Here is a 14026-nt window from a genome sequence, read left to right as displayed (position 1 = left end):
GAATTAAAGCTCAAAATCTGCATATAAATCACGTTTGATTTTAAATTCACAGTGTTTGTGTACTGAGGCAAAGTTAAGAAAAATCGATAATCAAATAACGTCTCTTTGTCAAAATAATGATGGACCTAACTTTAGGTTCTGTAACTAAAATAGGATCAGTTATACAACATTAAATAACAGGACATGGAGAAGGACACTGAAATGCATGTTGGCTGCCACACACATAAATACTGCTAAATTTCTGAAAGAAGGTCATATACATATTACATGTGTCAGCCTTAGAACAACTATAAATTTTACATTTTTATTAATCAACTTTCCATTTGAGTAAAAATGTGATTGTACTTATATGGGAAAAAAAAAGTCAAATTTATCTCACAAAAATGATTTATGAGTGACAATGTGACAAATCATACTAACGCTAAGTGGGAAGAAGGTTTGTTTTTTGTAATAAAGACATCCTGGATTAATTTCTGTAAAACACACATGGAAGAATAAAATAAAACTGTTGATTTTGGTAATTTGTGACATTACACTGTTGAATGATTGGATGTATCACACCAGGTGAACCAGTCTTATTAGAAACTGGGAATTTCCATTTATTGCTTTCTAAGTGATCAAGAGTCAACCCAGCTTCGTCCTTGAGTTTAATCTAGTAATTAGTATTCAAACTGCATTTCTTGATCAGCAATTAAGCCATCAGATAAATGAGGCATGCAAACCCCAGTCTTCATAATGATTCACTGCTAAATGATCTAATACCATCTAGAAAACATGCTCATGAATTCTCCCTAAAACTTGGCCAAAGCAGTTTTCAGCTCTCATTCACTGCTTCTGATTGGCAGAAGTATTGATTACCAATACTGTCAAACTGCAGCAGCAAGTCCTTACCATGGTTGTTTCTTGGATTGAGCCAAAGCTGTTGATGAAAATGTTCACTCTATCCTCCACAGGAATTCCTGGATTTAGAAAGAGAGAGAAAATTGTAATTTTGAAAACTGTATTCCTTGTGTCTAATAACTGCTTCGCCCATGTCTCAAAGCAAAGCAGTTATCAAGTACTGCTCCTGCAGTTTACAATACATTTGTTCTGTAAATCCATGTAAATGCATTCCTAAACCATACATATTGTACCTAGTGATTTAATTGATTATATTAATGGTCAGGTTTTGTGAAAGGCCCAGCATTGCAAAATAATAAAAATCCCTTCTCAAAATCATCCCATCTTCTTGCCAAGCTCATGCTGTAAACATTTACTGTATATTGGCACCCCTCCCCACTCATAAACCCCTCCCCACTCATAAACTAATAAAACTGTTGATGAATGCAGACCGCTCACCCTGCTTTGAATAAATTATTTCCTTTGATCTGTTTACTTGAGGCTCACAAGTTTCACTGGATAAATTCTACCATGCAGGTCACAAAATTAATGCACAAGTTATGGCGTGTTATAGAGCTCACATCTTTGTTGCATTAATGTAACAAATCAAACATTAACTTGAATCAATATTCAAAGGTAATGCTGCTATTACTATATTCTATTATTCTATAGGGCCCATAAAAGCAGCTTGCCATGTTACAGCGAAGTAATGCATAAGGCATAGTTTAGTTCTTAATTTGGGAGATTATGATATGGATGCTAATGGATGAGGATTTCAGGCCACCCTGAAATGGAGAGCAGATGTTTGGCTGCTGGACCAGTCGGAGGGAGTGAGGGAGAATGCTAAGTCGGCTCACTACACATCAAACATTAAGTCCCAGATACAGCTCCTGGTGCCAAGTGCCAGAGCAAGGAAACTACAGATCCACCTGAAGACTGGGGAGACGATCAGTCAGACAAAGAGGCCACCAGCCACCTCTTTGTTATTTTCATGGCTGTTTCTGTGAGACAAACATAGTACTCCCAGCAGTGTGATGTGTACAGTACACTATAAACACTGACGATGGATGGTTTTTGGGCTTTGAAAAATGAAAAATGAAAAAGAAATGACTGTACAAAGGTAACAGATGAGGCATGCTTCCACTTCAAAATCAAATTTTTACTTGTGCATTTGTCTGTAAGCTAGCTTTAGCAATTTTGATTAATCTGATTCCTAACCTTAGACAGATTTTAGAAATATCAACTTGTCCTATGCACGAGTGTCTATTAAAATCTGTCCATGCAGCAGTATCGGCAAGAAGTCAACCCAGGAACACAAGCCTTCTGTAACTGTTTAAGCACAAGTTACATTTGCAAGGGAATGCATTTTGATTAATGCCTCCACATTCCTACCTCCAGCATTAAACTCTTAGAAGAAATCTGGAGGTACACATGCACGTGTTTCTTTAATTAGCATGACAGCACTGCAGCTAGAATGTAAATTAAAAACGAGACAGAAACAGATAAAGAGCAGAAAACCTGCCTTTGAAGTTGGGCCTTATTCTGGGATCATAGGTGATCAGTAACCTGTTCAAGATGTTGCTGGTTGAATTTGCAGGGACCCGGGCCAGATCCTCAGATGACAGCTGTCTGCAAATAAAAAGACAGAGAGAGAACTTGAGGCACGATTACATTAGCAGGTCAAATTCCTGGCAGATGAACAGACAAAGTGCACAGTGCACTCACTTCTACTCTGTATACTCTTTGATTAAACTATAACCTGGGAGAGCTACCAGTCTGGGATTAAATTGGCTTTTAAGATTTGGACCACCAAGGAACTGTTAGACTGAGACAATGTTTAGAAATGAAATGTGCTGCTATTATGGGATGTTTCCAGATTATGACTGAGGAAGTTGACAAGATCCCTTGGGCTAATGGAAGACTCTTCTCAACATGCTGAATTTTGAAATATTTGCAGTGTTCATCATCTCAACATGTTTTCATACAAATATATGTTATTGAGCAGTAAACACAGGGCAGTTTAAGTTGTACTGACATTTAATCATCCATAAATAAAACATTTGGGTATGTGAAAAATTCTAAAGGATGCAAAAATATTTCATTTTAAAATCATTCAAGGGTTTTTTAAGATAAATGAGTGAAACGCTTGATCAAAGCACATATTATACTATCTTTATAAAAACAGCACTAGTTCAGTAAGCAAGCCAATAAGTAACCCACTGAAATGATTTTCCCCTGAATGAATCAATCTGCCGCACAGGTGACAAGTATAAATGACTTGTCAAGACAAATAATCTGTTTTTGTGCTATGTAGTTCTTTTTGTTTAAGTCTACTTCAAATGTTCCTACAAAATTGAAAAAACTTAACAGTGCTTGGTAAAAATATCACCAACAACATGACGACAATCAGTCAAACATCATTTGTTTTCATGTGCTTGACTAATGAAAAATACAGTGGGAGAAAAGGACGAGGAGGGGATCTGGCAAGAGAGAAAGGGGGAACAAAAATCCTCCTCCTGGGTGGCAATGAATGCTTCTGCCAAAGAATTCCCCCTTCTCAATACATATTATTATGTAAACCTTATCATGCACTGAGGATGGGCTAAAGTGCTACACAAGAATGCTGCGCAGTGTGTATATGTTCAGCGGTTCCCCTGATCAAAGTAAAACCCAATTCCCATCCGCTAAACCGCTTTTTTTCCTCCTCTTTTTTTAAGAGACCTTCCTGACAATCTCAAGCACAAGAGCTAAACTGGAACCAAGTGCTTTAGTTGATCCGCAAAGGCATCTGCAGCATTAAACACAAAGCATGTCATACAGCTTCCACTTGCCAATTTTCTACATCAAACAGTTTATCCCACATTTCAAGACTTCATTGTAGAGACATTTGTTACCATTTAAGGAAGAAGATAGCGCAGCTCTACATTACACTTAACTCAGCGTGCAGGACACAATTACGTCACATTCCTTTTGTGATCTACAGTATTTACATCTATAGTTTAAACCATAACCTGAGAATCACCTTTTGGCATGCACTGAAGAGGCAATGACAACCTGAGATCTATTTATGTGTATGGTGGAGAGACTGAAAAGTAAGATCCATTAGGTGTAAAATAGACAAAGTCCGCCATGCTTCAGCTCCATGCTGAACTGACAACATTGGTCAGGGTTTTTCCTACAAAGGGTAATTGTTGTCCACCCCTAAGATGTTTTACACCCAAATAGAAAAGAGGCACTGTAATAGCCATTCATCCATTTTCTTAACTGCCTACCCTAATTACAGTCATTGAGGTGGGAGCACCTGGTGAAAACCCACACAGGCACAGGAGAACATTAAAACTCCATGTCCTGGCCAGCAGTTTCAAACCCAGAACCGTCTAGCTTTGAGCTGCTGGTGCTATTCAATGCACCTTCGTAATATGATTTTTCAAACCTACGTTCCTAATTGTTCTGCTATTAGGATAACAACCATTTTACTATCTGTACCCACATACTCATTTTAGGTTTGGCAACATTTTTAGTAGATAAAGGCAGATGGCTTAAACATGAATTGAGATGCGGTATTCAGCTAATTTATCTCCAATTTATTTACCAAATGGTCAGAAATATGCTTCAGAACTAAAATAAATAAAGGCAAGTTTGTGTTTTTAATAGATTTAATAGACCAACACTATAATATATGTATATAGAAAATGTTTTATATGAGGTATAGCCTCCTCTACAAAGGACAGTAGTTCCCCATCTGTCTATTGGCTCCACAAGTGTCCCGATCTGCTGAGGAACTGCTCTCCATTCCTAGATGAGTGCACCATACATTTTGTAATGGTCACTGGCCATGGCTGCCTCAGATGAACATGATGACTAAGTCCTTCCTGACCATTTTCAGTGGAGAAAAATCATATAAATGGTATCCAAGGAAGTCTCTGCATACGCTCCTGATCCAAAAAGTAGAGGCGGGCACCGTCCTGACAAACGGTGCCTGCCTCAGCACAGAGCAGGGTGTTTCCATAAGAATCTCTGACTAGTCAAATTTCCACCAAGAACAGTTAGATCCGAAGACGCTCTCATGGACATGTAAGGCTGAAGAAACATCATTAGCAAGAGCTAATGCTGACTGACTGAAGCCAATCAAGCAGAACCAAATTCTACTCATAGAAAATGTTTAGGTTTTCTAAGAGATTAAAGTGAATGGATTTAAAACAGAGATTGCAAACAAATTTCACAACAACAAAACTTACTTCTTTATTCGACTTGTATACAAGAAAAACGTATGCATTACTGTGTATAGAGCCATCAAGCTAACATGCCTAGTCAATACGCCAGAGGCCAATATGACACAGCACGATGTTGTTTATTCCACACGGTACTTACGATGGACAGTAAACATGCTTCCCTTTCTTCTTTCCTTTCTTTGCTCCTTTTTCTTTGGCAAATCCTCCGTCTAAGCAAAGAAAGAGAACTAGGAGAATAATGGCGACCTTCCTTGTGCCCATTCTGAACCTGTGTAAAAGAAAAATAATAATAATAAAAATTGTGAATAAAATGACCATATAAAATAAAAATGGAGGGACAAGAACAAAAGAAATGATTTGAAATTGTGAATCCAATGATTTTTTTTTCACATTCCACAAATTCAGCTGTTATGTGACAGTAATTCTATGGCTTCCTTGTTGGCTAGAGCTTAAAGCTTCAGAGCTTGTTGTTTCCTGAACACTGCAACTTTGCCCCTTACTCTTTTTAACATCATCGATTCATATTTCCTCTGGATGCATGTCACATACAGTAAATGTCTGAAATACAGATGAATCAGTCTGACAAGGTTTAATAAAGCAGAGCAAGTTCAAGCATAAATTCAATCACTGAAGCATTGCACCTGAATAACAATGGTCATTGAGGACTCGTCAGCTGAATGTGACCTTTAAAGGATAGCTGAAATAAATATCGCCTACAATATCCTTCAGTTTAGTCCAGAACTTACATCAAAAAGGCTCAATAGGACTTTTTTCTAAATGTATTTTTTAGATTTCAACAATCATGTTTAGATTTCTAACCCTTGGAGTGTTATGACCAACACTCCCTATTGGTCAGTCATTTCTTACAACATAATACTAAAGTGAAGGCAACTAACAGATAATATGGTCCTGTGTATTTACAGTAACAAAACTATACAAATGCACACTTACACAAACACACAGAGCATTTTTGCATTTCTTGATAGAGGCCATTAATCATCTTGCAACCACAGTACCTGTGTGATTCATTGTCCATCTAGAAGTGTTGCCCTTTCATTGCATTGGGATACTGAGACCAACAGCAAGGCAGCAACACCAGCTTACAAACACACACTCATCCAAACATATATCTTGTGTATTAACTGAGGCCGTCTAGACAGAAATACTCTCTGTCTGTCTCTCTCTCCTTGTCTCACTGCCTTGACCCAGCAACTCCCTGTCTACTCCTTGCCTTCACATCGATCATCATCTTCCTCAACAGAAATCCTTTCCTGAGTGCACTGAGAACTGTACAGAGTGCAATGCCTTTTGGCTCCATGCAAACAAGTTGCCCAAACAAAGACAACATTGGTTTATCGATTTGGAAAATTCCTAAAAACCAGAGGGCTGGATACTACTCGCCTGGCCAGCATAATGTCAAAGCTAATCCACACGTCTCAGATGGCAACAGCTGGAGCAGTGTCAAATGTTGGACTTCACAACTCAACCACATTTCTGAGAAATAATTTCTTATGCAACCTACAAATTCTCTATGCAATCTTCCCTGTTAGAGCCAATCTATAGAGAAATAGACCGCTGACTACAGTAACAGATGATCCAACAGACCTGGAACCACTGACGCCTAAAAGCCGGGTTTGCCTCCTGGACTTTTCAGAAAGGAAGACTCATACTCCCGCCGCCGTTGGAAGCAAGTGCAATATCTTGCTGACTTGTTTTGGAAGAGGTGGGTGCGCGAGTATTTGCCTATGCTTCAAGAGCGTCAAAAGTGGACTCAGGTCAGAAGAAATGTAACTGTGGGGGACATTGTAATGGTGGTCGACGAGTCAGCGCCAAGAAGCTCGTGGATGTTGGGGAGAGTTCTTCGTGTATTCCAGATGCTAAGGGTCTGGTGCGGCGTGTGATCATCAAGACAAAGACTAACACCTTAGAAAGACCCATTGACAAGCTATGCTTGATCTGTGAGAATGTCATGTAACTTGGAATGAGAAAATACAGTATATGTTCTGATCGGTTACAGGTTTTGTGAAAGATAATTTGAATGACCATGTGTGATACAGGAAGTGTTAATGTTATTTGGCTCTTTTGTAAGTGTTCGCTAATTGTCAGTCTTCACGCCCTCCAATTAGGGGGCTGGAAATGTTAGAGCCAATCTATAGAGAAATATTTTTGATACTGTTTCAGTTATTATGTTACATGTTTAATTTTGTATAATATGTTGTTAAAGAATAAATGCTGCACGTTTAATTTGTGTCGGGTAAGAAAACATTACAGCGCATGTGTGGTAGCAGGTTAGAGTGAGCCAGGACGGCAATGGAAATGTGCGCTGTAGCAGCAAATAGTTTTTTGACCGTGACATCTTTTGTTTGTATGTACGAGTCAGAAATAAATCTGAACAGCTCACATTAAGAAGTGGAAGAATTATTTTTTCGAAGCTTGGGACAGAAATTCGCCACTACATTCCCCTTTGCATTTCTGTAGGTGAAATCTCAGCTTCTTTCCACATTCTACCTGATAAGGAGAAGGATGAAGCAGAGGCATGTATACAACTAGTATGCATCGCACTGTAGCGAATAAAAGAGTCTGAATACCAAATAAGACATATTTGAAATTCTTGATAGTGCTGAACATTATCGCACTGGTTCATAATATTTGTTGGGATTGTGAAAGCTTAATCCTTATGCATGTGTCTTCTTATCATAGTTGCATTATTTTGTCTTCTTTTGAAGCGTGCACCTATACAACTTGAAGAGAGAAGTTAGTGATCTGCTTTTGTCAAAATATATCTATTTTGACATCTCTTTTGGGTCCCAGTCCCAAAGTGGAGCTCAGAGAAGCCAGTCGATATATAATTGTGTACAATCAAAATTAAAAAACAAAACAAAACCCTCAATCACGCGTCCACCCAACTGATATTAAAGCATAAATATGAGTTCAGCTGAAACTATAACTCGACCTTGGCACTGTCTGACTCATCTGTGTGCCACTGAAGAACATTGCCCTAGCTCTGTTTTACTAGGGGCAAAGTTAAAACGGCAGAGGCTTTGTCATGCAACGGCTGACAGTGACTCAAGCGGGCTACATGGTTTGCCCTACGGGTCATGGGATAATAAACAATTAAAGCCAATCTGCCACTAGAGCACAGTGTCTTTTTTTTTTTTTAAGATTCTGGACATTAAACAAAACACCTAAAATTATTTCTGCCGGGAAGAGGGTTTACATTTAGGTAAATAAACGAATACTTATTTATTATATTAATGTTGATGATATAACAGTCCGGCCATGTCATTTGGTGGAACTGAGATATGTATATAAGTATAGGTCATATTCCTGGTAATATCACCACTTAAAACTAGATTATTTATTACTGCTTAATCCAATAATCCACGAGGAAAGGCCTCAGATGTATTCAAGAAAAATACTGAAATGGAACCAAAGAAAAATAAATCCGCACACTGCCGGTGCTCTCACAACCTGTGGCTGCACGTCGCATTCGGTCTCTTTCTAACAACAGAAAAGTAAGTAAGAGAGGCTGACACTCGCCCGAAGCCTGAGCATCAGAAGAGCAGAGGATACAGCGACCACCATGACGGGGGTGGGTGGGGGATGCAGAAAGAAGATGCCAACACATATGAACACGAGCATGCGATTTCACTACATGCGAGCGCACGCTATGAACATAAATAACACAAAGTCATCTCTCGCGAAACACGGTACGCAGTTCTGCTTACCGTTTGGCTTTGTCACCTGTCAATTCCTCAGAAATCTCGATCCACTCAAGCTGACTGTGAAAACAGTGGTTAACAGAGCTTCCACGACCATTCGCTCCCTTTCTTTTCCATTCTGTTTCCGTCTTCCTGCACTGAAGCGATTAGTTCAATTGGTTTGAGGGGAAAAGTTACATCTCGGCAAATTGCCAATTTTTTTTTTTTTTGTTGTTGTTTTGGTTTCCGAGCCCGTTTGTTGTTATTTTTAAATCAACGTGTATATGGCTGCTGCCCTTTCGCCTTAGCTTGGGATGCCCAAGATGGAGGCTTGCGTGTACCTGTCATGCAACATGCGCAGTAGCGGCTGCACAGAACTGGAGAGCATCATTCCCATCAGCACCACGGACAGCCGCTCCCCGCCTCCACATCCACAGCCGCTGCTAGACGGAGACGTGACGGCAGGAAATAAAAGCTCTCTTTCACGGGATAGACGCAAACGCATCACTACTTATGGCTGGGACTGAGTGGTATTTAGCAGCAGATGGATGAAAATAGAGAGCGCTTTATTAGAAATTATGAATCCAATAAGATACTCAAGCTTCTATTTCTATGTATTATGTAGTAATAGACTGTGTGGTAATCATGTGCCGTAGTATGACCTAGACTATTTTAGATGTGAGATAAAAAGCTGATTTTTTGTATATGTGAAAATGTGACTCATTAAATCAGTGACAAAGAAGATAAAACAATATAGTCTGTGTTTCTATCATCCAGATAAAAATGATGACTGCTTTAATTGCATAATGCAGAAGTCTCAAACATATTTTAGTTTGTAGGACACAGAGCAATCTGATCTCACGTATTTTGGTGTAAAGAATCACAAACTCATTCTGAAGATGTTCATATTTCATAAACATTTACATTCCCTGCTTCCACATCCTCAGCTGCTGCTAATGTACACAACAGACGCCATACAGCCTTATATATTTTGAGTAAAATTTTCATTATTTCCACATTAAGGCAGCCCACTGTCGATGCAAAAAGTATCACCACAATGAAATGCATTGGCACAGCTTCTTGGCTTAACCATCTTTGGTGTGATATAGCAGACCACTGGTGATGTCAAGACGTCAGAGTTGAATGTAATTCAGAACTCTGGCTCAGTGTTGACAGAAAATCTTATGACTTTTGGTCTCAGTGTCCCCGTGCAATGAAAGGGCCTTTTTTGTGCGTGTGTGCGCCTGTGTGTGTGTCTTCAACAACTGTACTGTACTGCGAAACATCTTGAGCCACCCCTCATCTCTTTATATTTTTGGGGAAAATGGGAAATTGATGCAGCAATTTATTGAAACATGTGCAATCACACATGGAAATACAGCACAGAAGGCAAAAACAGAGTTTGTGCAAATTTAACAAGCTCGAAAGTAAATATTTGGTATGACCACTTTTATTCTTCAACACAACCTATACTCTGTTAGGAAGGCTCCCTTGTAATTTCTTTCATTTGTCTTTGGGAATAGTTTTCCAAGCTTCTTGAAGGACATTAAAAGCACTACTTATGATGTTGGCTGCCTTTTTTGGGGAAGGGGGTTCCATGCAGGTATGCTTTTACCGCACTAGCAGTATGTTTGGAATCTATGGATATGTTTGTGATAGGCTGTTAGTAATAAAGTGTGGTTCTGGTTCATCCTTCAAGTGAGGTGCATTTTCTTTGTTACACAAATGTTTCATAGGTCAGTGTTAAGTGGTTGAACAGAATAAATAAATACATAGATACATTAATCTTATGAAAATCCTCGGGTACAAGGACTAGACTGAAAATGACTGATAAGATGGTCAATGTCACAAAAAACTTTGGAAGACCTTGAAAACTATGGAGAACTATTACTTAAGACCACTTTAATAATTGCAAGTCTGACTCTTTGGAAGCAAAGTGTTAAAAAAATGGTTTCACGGCTCAAGATTTTTGCACAGTACTGTATGTATTTACACTTAGATCCACCACTGAACTACAAAAATGCTTTGTTTTTATACATGTCTTAGATTGTCACACAGTTTTCATTGGAAGATGGGGAAGGGAACTTAGAAAAATGGAAACTTGAACATCTGCGAGTTCATATTGGCTAAACTGTGTCTCCTAATGGGAGTGTGATGCACTATAAAGTTACTAAAAGCCCCAGAACAACTATTTAATGGACTTCTGGTTCTCAAATGTTGTTATATCTAAATTCAACAATTTGGATTTGCCTGCTACATCTGTGCTGTCAGCTTGTTTGTTAAAACACATTTAAGATTTATGGCAGGATGAAATGTCTTTTTCCTTTTGCTGTGGAGTAATTGCTGTTTATATCCAGATTGAACACCTGAAAAAATAAATGAAACGGAGAATGGGTATATTAATGAATGCAGATCTTAAATCATAACCATTGACTGTGACAGAGTCACCATTAATTTTTAAATTCAGTCAAAAAGCTATTGTACGTAAAGTCATTTTATGGATCATATATAAGACTTTTTACATGTTTTTTGTTGAGCTTTCCGCTGGTTGTAAATAAATATTAATCTAAAAATGTCTGATGGTACGGCCTTTTGTATATGTCTGTGAAAGAAAAATGCTTAGCGTGACTATAATATCCTCAACATCTAAAATCTAAGAATTTTCATTCCAAACACAAGTACTGTAAAGTATGTTTAGGCGGGTTACTGTACCTGCCAGTCACTTTAAGGATTTTATTTTTTTAAAGAATTTAATGAAAAGCAGAAAAAACTGAACACTGACAGTATAATGGCAGGGTGTTATTAAATGTTAAGGATTAAAACAATGAATAGTTGAGCCATAGTTTCCACGTTTAATTTTTATTTATTGAAATGGTTCATGTAAAGTTGTTGTTGACTATTGCAAAGAAATCTGTCTTTAAAAATAAGTTTTTGCCAGAGGTTTCTTCCTGTTAAAAGGGAGTTTTTTTCTTCCCACTGTCGCCAGAGTGCTTGCTCATAGGGGGTCAAATGATTGTTAGGTTCTCTTTGTAAGTATTATTGTAGGGCCTACCTTACAATATAAAGTCCCTTGAGGTGGTTGTGATTTGGCGCTATGTAAATAAAATTGAATTGAACTGAATTGAATAGGTCACAAAATAACTGATAATCTGGTGGATGATAAAGAGCGCTTCCTATTTACCTTTCATGTCTGCACAGATTTGAATGTTTTTCTAAGAAAAAACCCACATACATTAAGAGGGAAGGTAACAGTAAGTTTGATTTTTTTATTTTTATTTTTTGTTGTTGTTGTTCTTTAAATAGAAAAAAAGAAAAATCCACTGAGCTGATTTTCCCCACAGTTTTGAGCCATATCTCATGCATCATTGTGTCAAACAACTTGTGCGGTCTCCCCAAAGATGATCCCCGTGGTATGATCTTGATTGACAAGGCATTCCATTTGCATACACAAATTAATCAGTACCATATGCATAGAGATTAATGATTTATGTCACAGGGCAAAGCTCTGGTGTTACAATAAAGAGGCAGCCATTCAAGCACAAGGATTCTTCTGTGTTGTTTAGAAAAATGTTCGCTAGCCAGCTGGCTATGAGCCATGAGTGTGATGGACAATCCTATGCCATTCCAGAAATATGTCAGGCTGGATTGAAACAATCTACTGTGGTATAATACAACCTGGCATGAAAACCACATTTCTGCTACCACTGCAGCCCTGAAGAGTTATATGTGTTGTCACATCAAAAAGGAGTTTTTGACAGATCAAGAGACAAAGAAGTGTTACTACTAAGCAGCTTTATTTGTTTATTTATTTACTGTGTGCTGCTTAGTAACATGTTTGTTTTCATCTCAGAAGGATGGATCATTCTTTAACTAAACCCAGAGTAGCTTTGCTGACAGCACTTTAATTCAATGATGATGTAAATTTTTTGGAAGACGAACGGGTACATGTCATAGGAGCTGAGATAAGAGCAGTGAAAATGAATAAAAACTTCATGTAAATCATGAAGGATGGAGATAAAACAATATTTATTGCAAAATACAATACATCAGTTTCTGAAGAACATGTGATCTTTCTATTAAGGTGACTGCTGTCAAAATTACAGCTACAGACATTTTCCTATTTTACTATGTACAAGTAAAATATATTTCAAACTATATGAAGGTCTGCAACATGTTCATTAGTACATTCAAAAGGTAGTACACTGACACATATGAGGATTAGTATCTTCCAACTTCCAGTTCCTGGTTTATTGATTAAAGTCTTTTCTCTCTGCATGTCTGGCCTGTACACATATATGATCTTGTCAGTATCTATTTTACATTCAAGCAGCATGCTCATACGTCAGTAAAACAATAGATAAGGAGAGAAAATTCATCATTACACTGTCCTGGATTCCAGTTCAGTAATGTATTGGTGAACTTTGGCAGTGTAATATGAGATCCTTGGATCATTAAATAAGCAGAATGCTATCATGGAAACTGAGTCTTCCTTGTCAGCAGTGCTACAGTATCCAAAATTATGATGGAGGCATCGAGCCAGAAATCTGTTAAGAAGGAGAGTTCCTTTCAAATATGTTTGGATCACTTTCCTGAATAAGGATTGTGTAAGAGGGGAAATCCTGAAGGACAAAAAGCTCTTTCCAAACTGAAATGTCTAACATAACTAAACGGTTACAGTGAATCAAGATTTTTAATTTTTTTAGCTATTCTGTTTTAGTTGATTCCAGCAAGATTAACAGCAAGATTATTTTTTTTTAGGTTTTCAATGCATGTGTTCTCAAAGTAAAAATCTCGTAGATATCCAGCCAGGTGTTCATCCCAGCTGCACTACCACACTGCAGACATTCATTCTTTCTCATTTTCAGGGCATCAAGCAGCAATAACAAATGTAGTCAGACAGCATTATTAAACTTATAATTGGATTTAAACTGAATTATATTCAGGTTTTGCTGTGGAGTGAACTCAGCTAAGCGATTATATTGGACAGCAGTGTATTTGATTTTGTGTAATTTATGCACAACTGAAGCCAAACTGAAGTCATGCACTTCAATACTTTTTGAATGAATGAATATACTGTATGTACAATATTACTGATGATCAGTTTACCACTTAAGCATATATTTATTTCTACTACAGCACGCTTTAGAAGAAGCAGCATTGTGTCCCTGAACACCTGAACATGATAAGCACATCTGATTCGTTTTAACCTGGAAA

General features: G+C 37.9%; 1 protein-coding gene across 1 annotated transcript in view; it reads right to left on the bottom strand.

Annotated features, from left to right (window-relative positions):
* glrbb (glycine receptor, beta b) overlaps positions 1–9393 on the bottom strand; it is a 32976-nt gene extending 23583 nt beyond the window's left edge. The window contains exons 1-4 of the mRNA XM_085284328.1: positions 8840–9393; positions 5251–5379; positions 2402–2508; positions 892–959 (exon numbers count right to left, since the gene is read on the bottom strand). Of these exons, the coding sequence (XP_085140454.1) occupies positions 892–959; positions 2402–2508; positions 5251–5372 (297 nt within the window). The 5' untranslated portion in view covers positions 5373–5379; positions 8840–9393. The remainder of the gene's footprint in view (positions 1–891; positions 960–2401; positions 2509–5250; positions 5380–8839) is intronic.
* Between the last annotated feature and the right edge of the window lie 4633 nt (positions 9394–14026).

Source organism: Mchenga conophoros, linkage group LG2 (genome assembly GCF_057382185.1).
Source record: "Mchenga conophoros isolate Kocher_MC1m ecotype Shallow Benthic linkage group LG2, M_conophoros_male_GT1.1, whole genome shotgun sequence".
NCBI classification, from domain to species: Eukaryota; Metazoa; Chordata; class Actinopteri; order Cichliformes; family Cichlidae; genus Mchenga; species Mchenga conophoros.
The sequence above is the reverse complement of the archived record's forward strand: the minus strand, read 5'-3'. Positions and strand labels throughout refer to the sequence as shown.